The 20,464-nt window shown below is 32.2% G+C and overlaps 2 protein-coding genes across 3 annotated transcripts in view; one reads left to right on the top strand and one right to left on the bottom strand.

Annotated features, from left to right (window-relative positions):
- LOC139500763 (urease subunit alpha-like) overlaps positions 1-5,970 on the bottom strand; it is a 62,501-nt gene extending 56,531 nt beyond the window's left edge. Inside the window, exon 1 of one of the 2 annotated variants that reach the window (XM_071289598.1) lies at positions 5,798-5,970. The gene's annotated coding sequence lies outside the window, so the exon portion shown is untranslated. Of the gene's footprint in view, positions 1-5,650 lie in introns of both variants that reach the window. The other variant, XM_071289596.1, reaches the window with a different exon arrangement.
- LOC139500395 (urease accessory protein UreG-like) lies at positions 5,844-20,091 on the top strand. The gene is made up of 7 exons (XM_071289135.1): positions 5,844-5,983; positions 8,634-8,739; positions 9,954-10,105; positions 16,095-16,219; positions 17,731-17,827; positions 19,352-19,603; positions 19,951-20,091. The coding sequence occupies exons 2-7, from the start codon at positions 8,706-8,708 to the stop codon at positions 20,089-20,091; spliced, it is 801 nt and encodes a 266-aa protein (XP_071145236.1). The 5' UTR covers positions 5,844-5,983; positions 8,634-8,705.
- The last annotated feature ends 373 nt before the right edge of the window (positions 20,092-20,464 follow it).

Raw genomic sequence — 20,464 nt, 5'->3', positions numbered from 1 at the left:
TTGTTTTAATTTATCAGTTGGTAGTAAAAGTGAATATACATTGTATATTGTATAAAACAATGATTTAAGTTGATTCAACTACTATTCTGGACAAAGAAAGATAACTCCAATTGAAAATTTCTTGCTATTGCACAATATTGTGCAATTAGATATTTCTTGCTATTGCGCAATACTGTGCAATTGAAAATATTTGCTATAGCACAATACTGTGCAATTGAAGATTTCTTGCTATTGCGCAATACTGTGCAATTAAAAATTGCTTGCTATTGCACAATACTGTGCAATGGAAGATTTCTTGCTATTTCTGAATACTGTGCAATTGAAAATTTCTTGCTATTGCACAATACTTAATATAATAATTTTGGATCCTAATTTGAACCAACTTGAAAACTGGGCCCATAATCAAAAATCTAAGTATATGTTTAGATTCAGCATATCAAAAAAGCCCAAGAATTCAATTTATGTTAAAATCAAACTTAGTTTAATTTTGGACCCTTTGGTATTTAATGTAGACCAATTTGAAAACGGGACCAAAAATTAAGAATCTACATACACAGTTAGATTCGGCATATCAAAGAACCCCAATTATACAATTTTTGATGAAATCAAACAAAGTTCAATTTTGGACCCTTTGGGCCCCTTATTCCTAAACTGTTGGGACCAAAACTCCCAAAATCAAACCCAACCTTCCTTTTATGGTCATAAACCTTGTGTTTAAATTTCATAGATTTCTATTTACTTATACTAAAGTTATGGTGCGAAAAACCGAGAATAATGCTTATTTGGACCCCTTTTTAGCCCGTTATTCCTAAACTGTTGGAACCAAAACTCCCAAAATCAATCCCAACCTTCCTTTAGTGTTCATAAACCTTGTGTTTAAAGTTCATTGATTTCTATTTACTTAAACCAAAGTTATTGTACGAAAACCAAGAATAATGCTTATTTGGGCCCTTTTTTGGCCCCTAATTCCTAAACTGTTGGAACCAAAACTTCCAAAATCAATCCCAACCTTCCTTTTGTGGTCATAAACCTTGTGTTAAAATTTCATAGATTTCTATTCACTTTTACTAAAGTTAGAGTGCGAAAACTAAAAGTATTCGGACGACGACGACGACGCAAGACGACGACGACGACGACGCCAACGTGATAGCAATATACGACGAAAAATTAAAATTTTTGCGGTCGTATAAAAAGCGAGATAACTATGACACATCTTAAATATATAATACAGACACAGTTATCTCTCCTTTGCGTCCTCTCCGTGGACTAAAGTTCTCAGCGATGACGTCCCCAGCGATGACTACGCTGTTGACCCCTTATCAATTTTTGAGATGAAAATACGGCCATATTTGTCCATTTGTTATGATGAACATTAACTGACGACGGACGCCAAGTGATAAGAAATACCAACTTGGCCCATTGGGCCAGGTGAGGTAAAATAAATCTTGCCTCACAAAGATTATTGAATACCTTTTGCAATTATCCCCCCTTTACCTATTAAAGAGAAAATCCTCGGAACATGCAGTCAAAGACAAGAAAACACATTGCAACCTTACCTTGCCGCTGAATCTTCTTTGACCTTCAGGAGAAATGAATATCACCGCAATGTTCGATTATTATTTTGTTCTTATAAATTTCACGGCCGACACTCGGCTAACCGAGAGATTGGTCGGTTAATCTATATTGAGTATGCGGCTATATGGGCGATTGGTCTGTTAATCGGTTTGGTTATACGTCTGTTAAGAGTAAAACGCACAATTTTATGTTAAACTCTATTAAATATACAGATTTTTTGCATATTATAAGAACCAAATAAAAAAAAGAAAAGTGTCTGACAAAATGATATCTATCATAGAATATTTTCCACCTATAAAAACATTTCATATTCTGCGCAGTTTTCAGTAAAACTGAAAGGCGTCGCGTAAGTATGTATAATTTATGCTTATACGCTTAGCAATTTTTTAATAAAAGGCGAAACACACAATTTTAGATATCATTTAAAGGACACAAAATAGTACTTTGGTTCTAAAAAATAATTTGACATTAGTAAATATTTCATAATTGTAATATAACGTGAATAATACCACTTTTTAGTGAAAATTATGAGAATAAAGACTGTTAATGGGTTGGACAATTGAAATTGTGTCAGTTAAGAGTTATTTAGACACGGCAATAGTTTTGCTTCATTTATATTTTCCCATTGAAAAAGTAAAGAATGAGATATTCTTCAGTAAAAAAAAATGACAATACGGTGCAACAGTATCGTTCTAGTAAGAATTGCGCGTTCTTACACAAAATACAGAAATCTGAAGATTTGTATTCAGAAGGTCATGGCGATACAAAGAAATCGATTTTACTCTTGATCGTTGAAGAAAGGACATACAAAGAGTAAAATATTACTTTTGCGCATTGGTCCGAAGGGTCATTGGTCCGATGTATATCACTTGATTTTATTGAATGTTATTTGGGTCATGTTAATTATTATGCAATATGCGTGGCTCTTAATTTTTAAACAATCTTTAATTTACTGGACTGGTACAATCTCGATTTTGCTGGCTGAAAGGTTAAATGTAGAGTCAGACTAGGTTATGATGGCATATATATGTTACACTACAAACCATTAAAGTCTGAAATGGCCTATATCTGTACTCGAACGTACTGATTTTTATTCGACCAGTCTGAATTGGTCTGACTTTTACTTGACATTACTCGACCCCAGTCTGAACCATACTTGACTGTAATGAATCGTACTTGACCCTCATCTTTGCCGTTGAAAATAGTCTGAACTATTACTCGACCAGTCTGAAACAGTCTTAACCCATTCTTGACATGTACTCGACCTATTTTTCTAGTCTAAACCATACTTAACCAAAGGTCTGAACAATACTCGACCAGTCTGAACCATACTAGACCAAAAAAACCCCTACTTTTTCAACTGTTTAAATAAATTTCTTTTTAACTGACATATATAATAACAGCCAACAAAATTTATAAAAGATTTTGTCCTTATATAAGAAATATATCTCTGATTATATTTAAGATAAAAAAAATATATTATATATAACTTATATCAAAAAACGGATAAAATTAAATAAATAAATAAAATTATTTTTCTGATTAGTGGTGAAATGTAAAGTATAACCTCTGCTTGGGGCAAACTCATAAATAAGATCACACCTGGTCAGAGGTATTAAATTCTAAATAACATTCATTCAAAATTGCAACATCCTGTTTAAATTAAATAACAAGGCCTTTCGAATATACATGTATGTACTAGATAAGTAATACACGAATTTAAGAAAATAGGGCTTTCTTTTTACCTGTAAAACACATGTGCGGAGTTAATTAGAACATATTAAAGTGCTTTATGTATGCCATATTAATTTGACAAAAAATTCTTAAATCAATTTAAATTTTTTTTTACTGTTACTTTGGAATACATTTCATTTTTTAAAAAGGTTATCAAGGATTGCTAGGGAAATTCTATTATAATGATTATATTAAATTCTTGGTTTAATAAAACAAAACAATTAAGCTCTCATTTTTTTTTAAATTTATTAAGTTGTTTTATTTACTATTTTATATATATCTTAATAAAAAAACATTCACTGCATTAAGTCAACTGACAACATAAATATATACTAGGCTTAAGTTAATGGTGAAAATAGTCCAATTACCATAAAATACTTCCGAAATATTCATAAAATTTGAATAATATTGAAAATATTAGTCACAATTCATTTTTTTAAGATTATTTGTTCAGCTTGTTTTGTTAATTTATATTTTAAAAGTTGATATATATTATTATGTAAGTGTTGATTAATATTGAGTTGAAGTTATATTATGATTGATTATTGTGAAATTTTAATTTCAATACTGTATTGAATACATTTTCAATTTTAAGTTGTTGTTTAAATTTCATTTTTATTAAAAAAAATCCTAAAATGATAAAATTCAGTTAATAGATACAAAGAATAGGTCTAGGTTGGTTAAGACTTGGTCGAGTATGGTTCAGACTAGGTCGAATATGGTTCAGACTTGGTCGAGTACAGTTCAGACTGTTAAGTATGGTTCAGACTACAGTCGAGTATTATCAAGTAAATCTCAGACGAATTCAGACTGGTCGAGTAAAAATCAGTACAGTCGAGTACAGATAAAGGCCATTTCAGACTTTTAATGGTTTGTAGTGTTAGCCGTGAAGGTCATAGGGGTGAACGAACGATAGGTCATTTCATAAAATTATGTCACGGTAAATAACTTTTTACAATGGTTTTAAATAATAATATCTGACCATCTATCTTTCAAGTAACTGATATTACAAGGTCTGTTTGCCAAACAAAATAACACTAAAAATATTTTTATTATTTTACTTTACACTTAAAATGGTTAGAAAATTAAAAAAAAACATATTTTTCAAAGCTTGAATTCATTGAACCGTTAGCTACATCGTGAGCTGTAGAGACTAAAAGTAAGTTAATTCAATTGGTAAGGAGTTAGTTTAGACCGTGTAGTAAGGTAAGATACATTTTACATTTTACATTTTTTAAAGTGAAGGTTTTTCCACACAGGCACTTGTTTCTGTCAATATGGGGTTTTCTATCCATACCCGTACAAAAAATCGATCCCACAGGCACTTGTTTCTGCCAATACGTTTTTTTTTTATCCATACCCGTAAAAAAAATCACGTGATTTTTGTACGGGTATGGATAGAAAACCACATATTGACAGAAACAAGTGCCCGTGTTTTTCCATCAATGACATGAATCGATCAATGACTCAATCAGCTTTTGATTTTAAAAAATAGGATATGCATGCATAATCAAGAAATTTAAACGTGCTTTTAGACCAATATAACGAAAGTTTTGGTGTCTGAAATATTAAAATTAATATTTTATTTAATATTTTCTTTACTACTGTCAATAATATTTGATCATCTATTTATATCCCATTGTTTTAATGTTATTAATTGAATCATTACATCATATAAATAGCACTGTGCTATAAATGTAATGTATTCATTCTACAAAGAAATCGATTTTACTCTTGATCGTTGAAGAAAGGATATACAAAGAGTTAGATATTACTTACGCGCATGCGATGTATATCACTTGATTTTATTGAATGTTATTTAGGTCATGTTAATTATTATGCAATATGCGTGGCTCTTAATTTTTAATCAATCTTTATCGTTATAACTCCTTAGGGGGTCAATTGACAATTTTGGTCATGTTGATTTATTTGTAGATCCTACTTTGCGGTACATTATTGCTGTTTACAGTTTATCTCGATCTGTATTGATATTCAAGATAAAAACCCAAAGCTGCAAAAATTACTTAAAATTAATTTACTAAATACTGAATATTTCTATTCTTGTCTTAATAGCTTTCTAAATGATTTAGTTTCAGAGATATTAGCCAAATACTGTATTTGGTTAAAGTTGGCCAAGTAGATTCCGAGAAAAAGATTTTTTTTAAAAGTTAATGGACGACGGACGCAAAGTGATGAGAAATGCCCAATTGGCCCATTTGGCAAAAAAAAAAATTGCCTGACAAAGATTATTAAATACCTTTTGCAATTATACCCCGTTACCTATTAATGAAAATTCATCGGAACATGCAGCCAAAGACAAGAAAACACATTGCAACCTTACCTTAATTTTTACCACTGAATCTTCTTCCGTCCTTCAGGACAAATAAATATCACCGCAATGTACAATGTACGATATATACAATCAATTGATATATTTTGTTCTTAAAATTTGTCGTTTATGATATTTCCACAGTATATAATCACTTACTTGTGGTGTGTACAGTTTGAGAAGACGTTAAATCATTGGAGACTTCAGATCACCTGAGTTCATCGAACCGTAAGTAACTTATGTTACTTATAGTTTCCACACGTGAACTGAAGACCGGTGAACTGAAGATACCAAAAGTACAAGTTAATCTAATTGGTAAGGAGTTTGTTAAGACCGTGTAGTAAGGTAAGATACATTTTACATTTTACTTTTTTTTTTAATCACATTTTGATGTTAAAAATTAGGATATGCATGCATAATCAAGAAATTTAAACGTGCTTTTAGACCAATATAACGAAAGTTTTGGTGTCTGAATTTTTTTTTAAAATTAATATTTTATGTAATGCTGTCAATAAATAAATGTAGGCTTCGTAATATTTGATCATCTATTTATATCCCATGGTTTTAATGTTATTTATTGAATCATGACATATTATAAATAGCACTGTGCTATAAATGTGATGTATTCATGCTACAAAGAAATCGATTTTATACTCCTGATCGTTGAAGAAAGGATAAAAATAGAATTAGACACTACTTACGCGCATGCAATATATTGTATATCACTTGGTTTTATTGAATGTTATTTTGGTCACGTGAAATATTATGCAATATGCGTGGCTCTTAATTTTAAAACATTTTATTTGTTACTGATATAATCTGGATTATGCTGGCTGTAAGGTTAAATGTAGAGTCCAACTAGGTTAAGATGACATATAGGTTAGGTCAAGGTGCTAGGGGTGAACGAACGATAGGTCATTTCATAAAATTATATATAATTAAATAACCTTTTACAATGGTTTTAAATAATATTATCTGACCATCTATCTTTCAAGTATATCCCGATTCAAATGCATTTATCGTCAAAAAGGGGGGGGGGTAATACCCGAACCCCCTCCCCTGGATCCGTAACTACTCTATGATTCAAGTACTGGATGATGTGCATTTGAATCGGGATATACTTGGAAAGATAGATGGTCAGATGTTTGAACCTTGAATAATTGACTATGGCTAATTTCGACCCTACTTTCAAAATCAATACTTTCACTTTCAACAACATATTTTTTGCACATGTTATACTTATTTTGATATATATGCAACTGATATGATATGACCCCTTAGATAACATTTCAAAGAAAACAATAGACATAATACTTAGGAAGTATTACCCCATAGAATAATTTTCAAATGCATTTTCTTATACACAGGATATTATCTGACCATCTATCTTTCCAAGTATATCCCGATTCAAATGCATTTATCGTCAAAAAGGGGGGGGGGGTAATACCCGAACCCCCTCCCCTGGATCCGTAACTACTCTATGATTCAAGTACTGGATGATGTGTGTTTTGTCACAAATTATAAATGTATAACAATGGTTAGAAAATAAAAATGAAACAAATATTTTTAGCATGGCTTGAATATTATGATCGCTATTTTGTGTATTTTTTCTTCGACCCTATTTTGTTACAATTTTTCTTTTCGCTATTTTGTTTATTTTCCAAGTATATCCCGATTCAAATGCATTTATCGTCAAAAAGGGGGGGGGGTAATACCCGAACCCCCTCCCCTGGATCCGTAACTACTCTATGATTCAAGTACTGGATGATGTGTGTTTTGTCAGAAACGTTTATATTTTATTAGTGAATGCCGCAGTGCATATAAATTATAGACTAGCGCTTTAGTATAAGTTGATGGTTTAACTGTCTCAGTGTTTTGTGGTTGAAAAAGACTGAGGAAAATAATATGCCTTCATTTAAAATAGCGAATATACATACATGTACATAATGGTAAATACTTTTATAAATTGTTACATGGATGGAGAGATGTCTCATTGACACTCATACCACATCTTCTTATATATATGTAGTTTATACTGAACACGCTTTGTGCTGTGAAGTAAGCAGTATTCTTAGATAAAAGCCTTACCGTATTATTGTTTTTACAATACAGTTGAAGATACCTGGTAATGAAAAAGGGGGGTTATAATGAGGCAACGTTAAGAGTGGGACATGTTGAAATTTGATGAATTTACCTTATATATAGCTTCACAAGGGAGCACGGACGCTCTTGACTCCTTCATATATCTGCCCCTTGGAATCTGCCATCGCGATCTTAGTTTGGGGATTAAAACGCCGTGCCGTGTTTAAATCTTAACACCAGAATATGGACCATTTGAGTCGTAGGCTTATTTCATCTAGAATCAAATTCAAAACAGTGTGGCTGTGGCCATTGATTGACGACCTAAATTATCCTATTGACTGGGACAGATTAGGTGAACGTTTGTCTGTAACGACCACTGCTCACTATGTACTTGTAAAAGACACTTAAACTGTGGTGTCGCTAAAGGTTCTCAACGCCTGAAATAAAGTGATTAGAAAAACTAATCAGGATTAACACGATGTTTTGATTTATATCAATAATATAAATCAAAACATAAAGGTTATTCCTGATTAATTTTTCGAATTATTTTAATCTTAAAAGCTTTAAGAACCTTCGGTGACCCCACATTTTAAATTCTATAATAAGTAAGTAGTGAGCAGTGGTTTTTACAGATAAACGTTCACCTAATCTGTCCGAGTCAACGGGATAATTTAGGCCGTCAATCAATGGCCACAGCCACACTGTTTTGAATATGATTCTATATTCTACTGTAATTTTATCCTGTTATTGTACACCATTGCTTACATTTTAGTCGCATGTCAGAACTTCGCTACACAATTAGTGGTACTTAATAAAATAAAGGGACGAATATAAAGCAGAAAGTTATATAATTTTAATTGTACTGTAATTTTTTTTTTATTAATAATTGATATACTATTATCTTGGTGTTTAGGATTGCAGAACAAGGACAAAGATAAATATAAGACACAAGTTTCATTGCATTCCTAGTCTGTCGATCGTCATCATGGAGTCAAACGATAGAGTCAACTTTCTCAAAGGTTGGTAAACAATCATCTAGCATTAAAGTTCACATTTTTTTTTAGCGAATAGTGTTACTCGTTTAATGTAGTACAATACACAAACGTTTTATATGCACATGTAGAATTTTTCACATCAGACTGATTTTTAAAGGTTTCTCCACCCAGGAAAAAAGAATGGAAGAGAATGTAAATTAAAAAAAAAGTGCATGGAAACAATTAAGGAACGATCTTTTGATTTTCGGAAAGGTGGTAAAAGGGGGGGGGGGGGGGGTGTGAACAAATGTAAAAATTAATTTTCGCGAGGAAAGAAAACAAAGAGCCTGCATAGCAACAGATAAAAATAAATGATTACCCCTGCCCTCTCATTTACCTATAAAAGGACAACAGACAATGCATACGAACAAAACAATTTTAATTGCTGTGTCATTTGGTCCATTGTGCAGAGTTGTCTCATTGGCAACCATACCACATCTTCTTTTTTATAGTTGCTTCAGAAAATAGAAAAAGTTCAGTTTCTTATTATTTGGAGAGAAAAAAAACGCTTTACAAACAGTTGATACAATTATATCTGAACTGACAAATAACAGATTTACCAATCTGATTTATAGATCCTGGCGTGTCTAAGCTCTGTCAACCTTCCGTTTTTCTTTCTCTTACGATGATTATTACTTCAGCCAATGAAATTTAAACCTTCAAATTTTGGAAGGCGGGTTTTATTCCAACAAAACTAGAGGATTCCGAAAGTTTTTGAATACAGAAAGTAGAACGGAGCGTTTATAGATCATTGGAAGCAAAACTGGGACACAAGATCGGTGTTTTAATCAGATTTCAGTTGTCCTCAAGCTATTGTTTACTTATTCCCGAATTATATTTTCTCCCTCTCTTTATATAGATATAAGAAAATGTGGTATGAGTGCCAATGAGACAACTCTCCATCCAAGTCACAATTTGTAAAAGTAAACTATTAAAGGTCAAAGTACGGTCTTCAACACGGAGCTAGCTTGGCTCACATCGAACAGCAAGTTATAAAATGGTTCCAAAAACTGACTAGTGTAAAACCATTCAAACAGGAAAAACAACGGTCTCTGTGTTTAAAGAATTTTTATTCTCTCAAATGAAGAATTTTGATAAATGTTATCGTTTTGCCTAAAAAAAGTAAATTTCTATATAATACATTACATTTTAGTTTACTTCATTACTTCTTATGATGTAATATATAACCTTATTCACAGCTGGTCCGATCAGTGACGAACATGTGAACTTACACACTAACGGTCATCAACATGGGGACCACCACGAACACGGACACACCCATGAGATAATGGAAAATCCCGGAACGTTTACAAGTCGAGACCAACCTTTATATCGTACAGACTGGAAACAGGTGATTTTCCAATTATTAGTTTGTACGTGTCCCCTCTCTCCAAAGGCATACATGTATAATCTATAATACTAAAATTACGAGGTCCAATTTGTCAGCCGTCATCACGTAAAAACGATGAATCAAAGAATTCAACTTTATATACAACTAATATAGTACAAAGGTGTAGATTAAAAATTACACCACTCCAGGCCCTTTTGTTTTCCACGTAATTGATACTGCCAATAATTAGGAAGTTCCGGGTTGAGTCCGATACCGATACCAATAGTATAATCACCTGTTACCTATTACCTTATCTGTACGTTCCGCATCTGACAAGCGCACCACCAAACGGTGTATTCAGGATTAATATGCTATATACACGGATCATAATCACAGGGTTGAGACTATTAAATTTTCAAATTGTTACCTATTGTAGTATTTTAATCCGTAAGACTTTCTAAGATAACAATACGAATACTAAAAATCTGGACTAAAAATAAGTTTCAATTTTTTAGCGGGCATGACGTAAAACAGCGAATCAAAGAATTCAACTTTATTTATAACTAATATATAGGACAATGCTGTTGATAAAAAAATACTCCATTCCAGGACCTTTTGTTTTCCAAATAATTAATATTACCAATAACTGATAAGTTCCAGTTCGACGGGTTCAAACAGAAAGATTTGAAAGCAGCGAAAATTGTGTATCTTATAATCGGCATGACTTTATCAGATGACAGTACTAATACTAAAATAAGGCTTGCGCATAGTTATATACTTTAATTCAGTCACGGACCCGCGATATCACGGGTGTGTTCTAGTACAATATATGTTTCTGGTCTCTCCGACTGCATGTACGCAGGTTTTTTTGTTAGGCACTAGCTACGGTTACATGGAAATGTAACAATAATAAAAATATTATTGTTACATTGGAGACTAATTGCCGGAATGCAAAGTTGGGTGAGGAACCGATTAATTACAAATGTAACAATAGTTACTGAGGCTACGGTTACATTACGTTATTGTTACATGAAAAACCGCAATGTACGCTAGATTGATTAAACTTTAATCTTCTATAGTTGTGTTGCTTCATTCTTTCATATGTACTAAACAATACTTGTAATTTAATACTGATAAATAATAAAATATTATTATTCAACAAATGGTGTACAACTTGAACAGTTTTACTACGTATTAATGGTTTTGATGTTCTTAAAGATACTACTCAAGATTAGGAGTGTGACTGTCAAAGGCGAAAAATATAGTTCAATGGTTTCACGTTTTTAAAGTATGTAACTGCACACCTACTCTTATTACTGTCATTATACTTTGGACCAATTTTGTTTATGGTGAAAAAATTAAAACTTGGGATGCGTTTTAAACGAAACTGAAACAATATCAAGACATACATTTCATACAGCTTTATAACTTGACGCAAATTGATAATCAAAAGCAAAGTTTGCTAACTGTAACTTAAATACTAAGAAATTCTGTATGTACACGTATCCGTGGAGGACGTAATTTCGTTCATCATGTAGCAGGAACAATTCTGCCGAAGATTCGCAGCTAATTCTAGTTTGTAAACTGATGTGTGCGGAAAACAACTGATGCCAAAAGTGATGCGCTATAATATATCTAAGTAAATGAAAACCAAAAACTGAAAACAATATGTAATTTAATTAACAAAGTACAACTTTTATTATGTAAAGCCAAAAGTGTAGAAATGGAGCATTCGAAAGGCATGTGGCAAATGCACTAACCTATTGGATACTTGGTTGGAAAGTCTGGCTTTCCTTGGTTGGACTAAATGAAATAAGAAACTAAAACTAGTTATATAAAATATATAAATTTCTCACAGAAGGTAACCAAAGAATTTGCAACGATGCAAATATTAAACTTTACTATATAAATAAATATCTTTAACCAATGAATTAAAATAGCAAAAGCTATGTAATTTAACAAATATATCCTTAATAAGCTTCATGTAAATTAATTAACAATGAAATACATCAAATATGAAATTTAGAGTTTTACCAAAGGGAGCTAAAATTTAACTAATAACTCTGTCTGCTACAATTAAAAATGTGTCGGACTTTAAAAACAACTTACTGGATTTGTAGAAATTGTCATTGTAAATAAAAAAATTACAGTAAATAAATTGTATGTTATAAATGTATGTAATAAATGTCCTCAACTTTTATTATTTAGTACATATTACTATAGTCCCATCGGACATTGCTTTTTTTCATGAAACAATAACGCAATGTAACCGTAGCCTCAATAATTATTGTTAAGCCTCAATAATTATTGTTACATTCGTAATTAAACAGGTCCTTTCCCAACCATGCATTCCGGCATTTAGTCTCCAATGTAACAATAATATTTTTATTATTGTTACATTTCCATGTAACCGTAGCCAGTGCCTTTTTGTTATTTGTGGAGTATGATTCAATCTCGTAAACTAGCGACGTTGCATTCATTGACAGTACAACAGAGAAAAAGGGGCGAGAGTAGAAAGATAAAATGATCAACATGTATTTCTTGTAGGTTATTCCAAACGAGAAAAAATATTATCAAATCAAATCAAAGTTTTATTTATCGTCGATACATTGTGCAAATGCAAACAAAGTAACTCAAGCTCTAATGAGCTTTAAAGATCGAAAATTATGAACGTATCACATTTTTTGAAAAGGATAAATCTTCCCATGTCACTAACGCTTATATCGAAACTATCCAGTGTTTTACATTCACGATACCTTTCCCGCTTTATTATTAATGGAGGGATGGACATCAATGATAGCTCCCCTTTGTTGGCTATAGGGTATGTTAGAACAGTGGTTATACCTTTGACCAATAGATATGTTAAATATTAAAATACTAGGTAAAATAAAATTGAAAATGGAAATGGGGAATGTGTCAAAGAGACAACAACCCGAACATAGAACAGACAACAGCAGAAGGTCACCAACAGGTCTTCAATGCAGCGATAAATTCCCGCACCCGGTGGCGTCCTTCAGCTGGCCCAAAACAAATATATTAAAACAAATATATTATACTAGTTCAATGATAATGAACGCCATACTAAACTCCAAATTGTACACAAGAAACTGAAATTAAAAAATAATACTGAGACTAAGACTAACAAAGGTCGTCATCAGCCTTTTCCCGCCATTTAAAAAAAATAATAAATTCCTCGAAAAGGAGTTCCATGACCTTGCAATATTTTCTGGTTTATTTTGTTCTTTAACCAACTCTTTCTGATTTAAAGTATCAATTTTAAATTCCTGTTTTTTTACATTTCACCTGAATAAATACTTATAGGTAGCCTATGTTACCCATTATTGCTTAAATTCGCATCATTTGGACACTGTTGGACAGTGATCTCATGGTTGGCAATTATACTACATCTCCTTCAGGTTTTTTTACATAAAAGGACTGAATATATTAAATTAAAAGAAGACATTTGACAAATATTCCCATATCATTATTTTTAACTATATATCTTTAATACCAAAGTCTATATAAACTATAGGTATATAGTAATATACATTATTAAAAAGGAACCCCTCATGTTGCTCGCACTTGAATATGTTAAGTAATATGGTATACATCATTTCGTTCTCTTTTATTGTGAATATCTCAATTAAGTTTTCAAGATTTATTTAAAAACACTCAAACACATATCCAAGAGGTTATTGGTAATAACAAACTTGCTACATGTATAAACAATATATATGACAAAATGAACATATGATTAGTATCAAATAAATGTGACATTATGAAATTAGAATTCAAGGCGGCGACAAATAATTTTAAAATATTATCTAAAGGAGGGAATATAGTAAACGATTATATTGGCAATTTCAATTATAGTTCAATATTGCAGAAAGACAAAAGCTTTTCCATTTAAGCATGATAGTTTAAATTATTTCTATGATTATATTGTGGTACATATTTGTTTTTTAATTTTGAAATGTATGTTTTTTTACAAATGATAATTCACGACATTAATCACACATAGTAAGATGATGTTTGCATAACTTACTGACGAATTTAAAAACTTAAATCGCTACTACATGTATATGAACCTGAATATGAACTTTTTTGTATATGCGAAAACTATGAGAAGAGGGACAGTATGCACATTATCCATTTTCACCTCTTTATTTTTGTAAATGATGAAAACATGTTAACTAAAGGCAAGTCTTCTGAATTAACAAATATTTTTTTTTAAATGAATCCCACCTCTGGGTGCGGGATTTTCTCGCTTTGTTGAAGACCCTTTGGTGACATTTCCAATTTCCATTCTCATTTTTATAAGAATATTCGGATATAAAATATAAAAAAAGTAAGGAGACAATAAACAGGAATCATGTGTAAAATACAATTAGGAAAAGCAACATAAACCCATTTAAAACGTGAGATGAATCCTAGTGCTCCGAAAAAGTAAACAAGCTCCTGCCAAACGCGTTACAGCCGTTGTGTTAACCATGTGATGTCATAAAAGGGGTAACAAAGGCGGATCAGGGGGATGGCCTGGGGGTCTAAGCCCCCCCCCCCCCTTTTCGTGGAAAAAAATGGTTGATTATATAGGGAATCACTGAAGCGTGACTGGAGCGGCCCCCCTTCGGTCAGTCAGCGCCCCCTCCTTTTTACAAAATGTTCTGGATTCGCCACTAATAAAGTTGGATAGAATCGTGGCTTTTACATATTATGAAACTGATCTGTGAGAAAGATATTGAATAACCTCAACAATATCAAATTTGCGCCAGTTCTTAATATCTTTGAATTTTTTACCTCAACTTTTTAAATAGTATATTTGGAACCTTCGATTCAGAAGGTCATTGTAAGCAGTAAAACTCTTTAAGGAAGACCTGATTGAAAACAATGCCCTATAAAATAGATCCAACTTGGAGATATATGAGTATTATGTATAAGACACACGTGTATCGTGCACTAACTTAAAAGCTTGGTAATACATGTATATCCCAGGCTTTCAAATGTTTTGCTTTGAGCGGTCCTGTTGAAAGGAAGACTGAAAAGCGCTTTATAAACGGGATTATTTTATTTTATACATTAAATTATTTTATTTTTAGAATTTAATTTGTATGATAATTTTGCATCTACATTTTACAAAAGTATTACGGTGATTGTTACTTTCATTTTTTTATTTAATCGGATTTCATCTTTTCATCATTAGAGTTTTGAATTCAATCAAAATGTGTATGTTTTGCTCCAGGCACATTTGTTATAACAAAACAATAACATCTTTATGATGATAAATGATCTTGACATGCATAAGACATGTTTCTTAAATGAGAAAACATATAATATATAGACACACATCAAACCATACGATCAAGGCCACTAAAACATTTATCCAGAAAAAAAACTCCCTCAAAAGAGACCGATATTTAGCCTCAGCTTGTAGTCAAAAGTTTTAAGAAGACCTTTTAAACCGAACCTTACGTAAACTGAAAACCTGCAAAGAATTTAAACCGAAATCTTATGCAAAAGCCAAGTAAGGAATTTTCTTCTCAAACTGTCACTATAAATCAGTTCCGCGCGATGTGGTTAGTTCTATACCAGTTTAACTGCATGCGAATTAAAAAATTGCCAAATCAAAAGCAAACGAATGGAAAACAACTGTCATATTCTTGATATATAAATAACTGAATACCTTGGGAGCTATATGACTAATGGGAGGTTAAAAGAATCGCCAAATCTACCTTTCAAAAATGAATGCATCCCATTGCCAATACGACGTAATCTATTGAATTATGTGTAATATTTTCAAAAGCGTACACCAAAACGTTGTAATTTGTTTAAAAACATGAAATTCAACCAATGACGTAACATTGTTTCATTTTGGCGTATGAATAATGAGATAACAATAGTCCTTTATATTGTGAAATGGCGAATTAGAAAAAAAACTAAATCCATGACTACATTCCATATTCTCGTTTATTCAGCTGAGAGGTACCACTTTAAACAAGTTCTTCTATTACAGAGAGCCTTTACAGTAGGAATAGGTGGCCCGGTGGGGTCGGGAAAGACTGCCACGGTCCTTGCTATATGTAAACATCTTAGAGATAAGCATAGTATATGTGTTGTTACTAATGATATATTTACAAGGTACGTAAACCCGTCTATTACTACTGTAGAGATAAGTGGCCCGGTTGGGTGAGGTATGGCAAACCAAAGGCTCAAACACATCAAATGAATGAAAAACAACTTTCATGTGCCTGACTTGGTACAGGCATTTCCTTGTGTTGTAAATTGTGAATTAAACCTGGTTTTATAAATATTTAAACCTCTCACTTGTATGACAGTCGACGGTCTGTTGGTAGAAGACTGCGATTTCGATTTCTAGAGTTTTGTTTCCAGGTTATGACATGGAACAAGAACATTATTAAAATTGAAAATGGAAATTGGGAATGTGTCAAAGAGACAACAACCCGACCATAGAACTAACACGAATGTACCTTATTTTCTACATTAAATGCTTCAGAACGTATCAAAGAAATATAACTCATGCATTATAATTATGTCCCTGTACGTATCACATATCATATAAAAAAGAAGATGTGGTATGATTGTCAATAGGTCACCATAAGGCCTTCAGCAATGAGCAAAGCCCATACCGCATGGTCAGCTACAAAAGGCCCTGAAATGACAAATGTAAAACAATTCAAACGAGAAAACTAACGGCCTATTTAAAGTACAAAAATGAACGAAAAACACAGTATGTAACACATCAACTAACGACAACCACTGAATTATAGGCTCCTGACTTGGGACAGGCAAATACATACAGAATTTGGCGGGGTTAAACATTTTAGCAGGATCCCGACCCTCCACTAACTTCGGACATTGGTGTAACAGTTCAACATAAGAACGAACTTTAAAGATCAGTTGAAAAAGGCTTCACTCATCAGATGAATACAAATAGAAATACATGACGGTTTCAAAACATTATCACGTCACCAGTAAACATAAACGTAAATCGGTCAAGAAGGAAACACTTAATGTCACAATGTTAATCGTGACTATTATAATATGTTATTTATGTACAAAGTTGTCTTTAATCAAACAAGACAACATAAAGGTTGTATATATTTCTATTACGCTCATATTTTTCCAAGTTTTTTTTTTTAACGAATACGTACGCGATAATTATTCTGCGTAGAATGTGTGTTCGTGGTAAATCAGTATCAATCTAAAACCAAAGAAACCAGAAAATAAAATAAATCCAATCAAAGGAAAAATATCTACACGATCAGTTTCTAGGTTTAATTGTTCGAGACAGTTTTTAATTTAAATTCTTCGAGACATCTATTAGTTTTAGTTGTTCGAGACACATGTTAGTTTTAAATGTTCGAGACACATGTTAGTTTTAAATGTTCGAGACACATGTTTATTTAAATTGTTCGAGACAAATGCTAGTTTTAATTGTTCAAGACGCAAGTGGCATATGATATTGAAATACCAATAAAAGTTCCATATTATACAATGTAATAATGGTTCTGAATATTCACAGCGTTATGAGGAATGTTGATTTTCTGAAAAAAACAACAAAACATGTTGTCTCATTGGCACTCACACCACATCTTCCTATATCTATAAAATTGTATAAATACTTTCAGAGAGGACTGGGAATTTTTAGTGAGAAATAAAGCTTTACCCGAGGAGAGAATGACAGCAGTAGAAACTGGTGGGTGTCCCCATGCTGCCATTAGAGAGGTATTAAATTGTAGAATTAGTACAATAGCCAAGAAAGGATATGGAGTATCCATCCATAATACAAAATCAGTACATGCACAGCAACTAAAGAAAGCAACCCGCGAAGCATACGACCAGCGATTTCATTGCTTTTCTTCATCTCTTCTCCGTGAACGGTTCTGTAACATGATTCAATGTTTATGCTTAAAATGGCTTTGTTCCTAGTATTAAAAGCAATGAGCAGCAATCATGGAAGTGCCAATTAGTGCAAATGAGCATGTTTTGTTACATTTAACGTTGGTTTCCTTTGATATATGGACAACGCAACATACCCAGCATAACATATTATATTGATTCCCGATGATTTTTATGTTGTGATATATATGGACGATAACATTCTATATCCACGAATCGAAAAAATATTAATTCCAATGCAGTTACAGAATTTTGACTAGAATTACAAAAATGTATCACGTTGAAAGGGAGATAACACAAGTCATATACTTTTGAATTTCTATCAGGATGTTCTTTATAAAAGATTACTGCTCTTAACAAGCATATTTTATGATTTCACATGAAACCGCAGCTCTTGGTTCCTTGAGAATTTTTTTTATAATATCGAAAAATATCAATTAGACATACAGCTACGTTTCCACAGCTACTAACAAAGAAGCTTCAGAGTTCCTTCTGTAAATTGATATCCCCACAAGTTGTGCAGGCGCCATCATTCGGAAATTGTGTATCTAAGATGACAATTAATGGGTTTCATTTGTCGTTATCCAAAATAGCGACCCGCTTTATTTATGTATGAAATATTTGCCACTGTACGTTTAACAAACAATAACAAACCGTCCTTGCGGTCGTCCATTACCTTCATCGTATACAGTTCCTCTCAGATTCGTACAAGTATTGATCACCATGACGGGTAGAACCCGAGTGGCAAAAGACTTGTTTGAATTAAGAAGCACGTGTCATTCACACTTAGTGGTGACATTTTGATTCCAAACATTAAAGAATCGTATAAATATTTGTGGTTTGTCACGGTTGAACTTGATTTGCTTTAAAATAATTTTTCTATGTTATATTGTGTGATTTTCCGATGTCTGTTATTGGTATCAGATACGGTCATATCTATATGTATCCTCTGTTCTTAAAAAAACTTGGCTTCTTTTTCAATTTAAAAAAAAACAATCTTTATAGTGTTATTCTGTTTATATGTGCTCCTTTATGAATTTGGCAATCTTAAGATTAAACAAGCGGCACCCAACGATAAACTATAACTTGATACTTTTTCACTGATTATCATAATGATTTGCTCACTAAGACAATCATTACCTATAACATATATAATCATCTTTTTTATTAATTATAGTCTTCTTGAGGAATATTTTAATGTTTTTTTTTCTGCCAATTGTAGTTTATTTTTAGCATTTCAGTTAACATCTGAAACATTAGGCTTTATATGAGCCTTGTAATTTCATATGTTTCAGTAAGTCAAACGTATATAGATGAATAGAATATTATTTTCGTTATATATACTTATAGGACTATTCTTTAAATATGGAGGAAGTCCGAGATCTCACGAGAAAGTTTGACCCGGAAGTAGTTATAATAGAATCTGGAGGTGATAATCTGGCAGCGAATTTTAGCAGAGAATTAGCGGATTATATTATTTATATAATCGATGTAGCAGGGGGTGACAAGATTCCTAGAAAAGGTGGTCCAGGCATTACACAGAGTGACTTGTTAGTGGTAAATAAAACAGATCTGGCAGAAGCCGTGGGAGCTGATCTAAAAGTAAGTATAAAAACAGAAATCCAAAGTAATCAGGTAAAAGTAAAATATTTTACAATAAAACAGTCTTATATAAACAGGGTCAGTATTGAAAAGGAAAATATGTTATACTTGGAAATATATAGTGTACATGTTTTTTGTATCTGTGTTGATACATCCCATGGTTGTGTAACCGGAGAGCATGATTCTTCTTGCAAAATCGCATGTCTCATCCGGGACTCAAACCCGGGACCTCTATGTTACAAAAACTACACCATAGCTCTTATTTATTCGTTTTTCATTTACTTATATAAGACAGTTGTGTTTAATAAATTACATGTCGTTGATATAATTTTTGACGGATATTTTAGGTAATGGAAAGGGATGCAGCTATGATGAGACAAAGTGGGCCAACTTTATTTACTCAGGCTAAAAACATGATTGGAATTCCAGAGATATGCGACCTTATAATGACAGCGTATAAACAAAGTGTCAAGAAATCAACTTATTAAACAATACTTTATACATGTATTTATGAGTTGAGAAAGTACAGAAAGTTAAATTTAAAAGACAGATGAAATGAAATTGACTGAGAGTAAACTAGCCTTGACGCAAAACAGTATTTACCAAATAATGTATAATAATTCATGTTCTTTAACAGCGTTGAATGTGTTTCGTATGAAGCTTACACCAGAAGCTAACGCTTCTCTTAAAGAAGATTTAGGAAAATGTAAAGGACTATATAAAGTGGTATATGACGTCTTCTTGATCAAAAAAGGATATTGCACTATAATGTTAATGTTTGATTACAGTATTAATAAACTGTTATGTAGATACGATTAAATCTAGTATATTCAATGAAAGCCTTTGTTTTAGACTGCAGAT

The sequence above is a fragment of the Mytilus edulis genome, chromosome 13 (genome assembly GCF_963676685.1).
Source record: "Mytilus edulis chromosome 13, xbMytEdul2.2, whole genome shotgun sequence".
Taxonomy (NCBI): Eukaryota; Metazoa; Mollusca; class Bivalvia; order Mytilida; family Mytilidae; genus Mytilus; species Mytilus edulis.
Note: the sequence above shows the minus strand (reverse complement) of the source record. Positions and strands in the feature narration are given on the sequence as shown.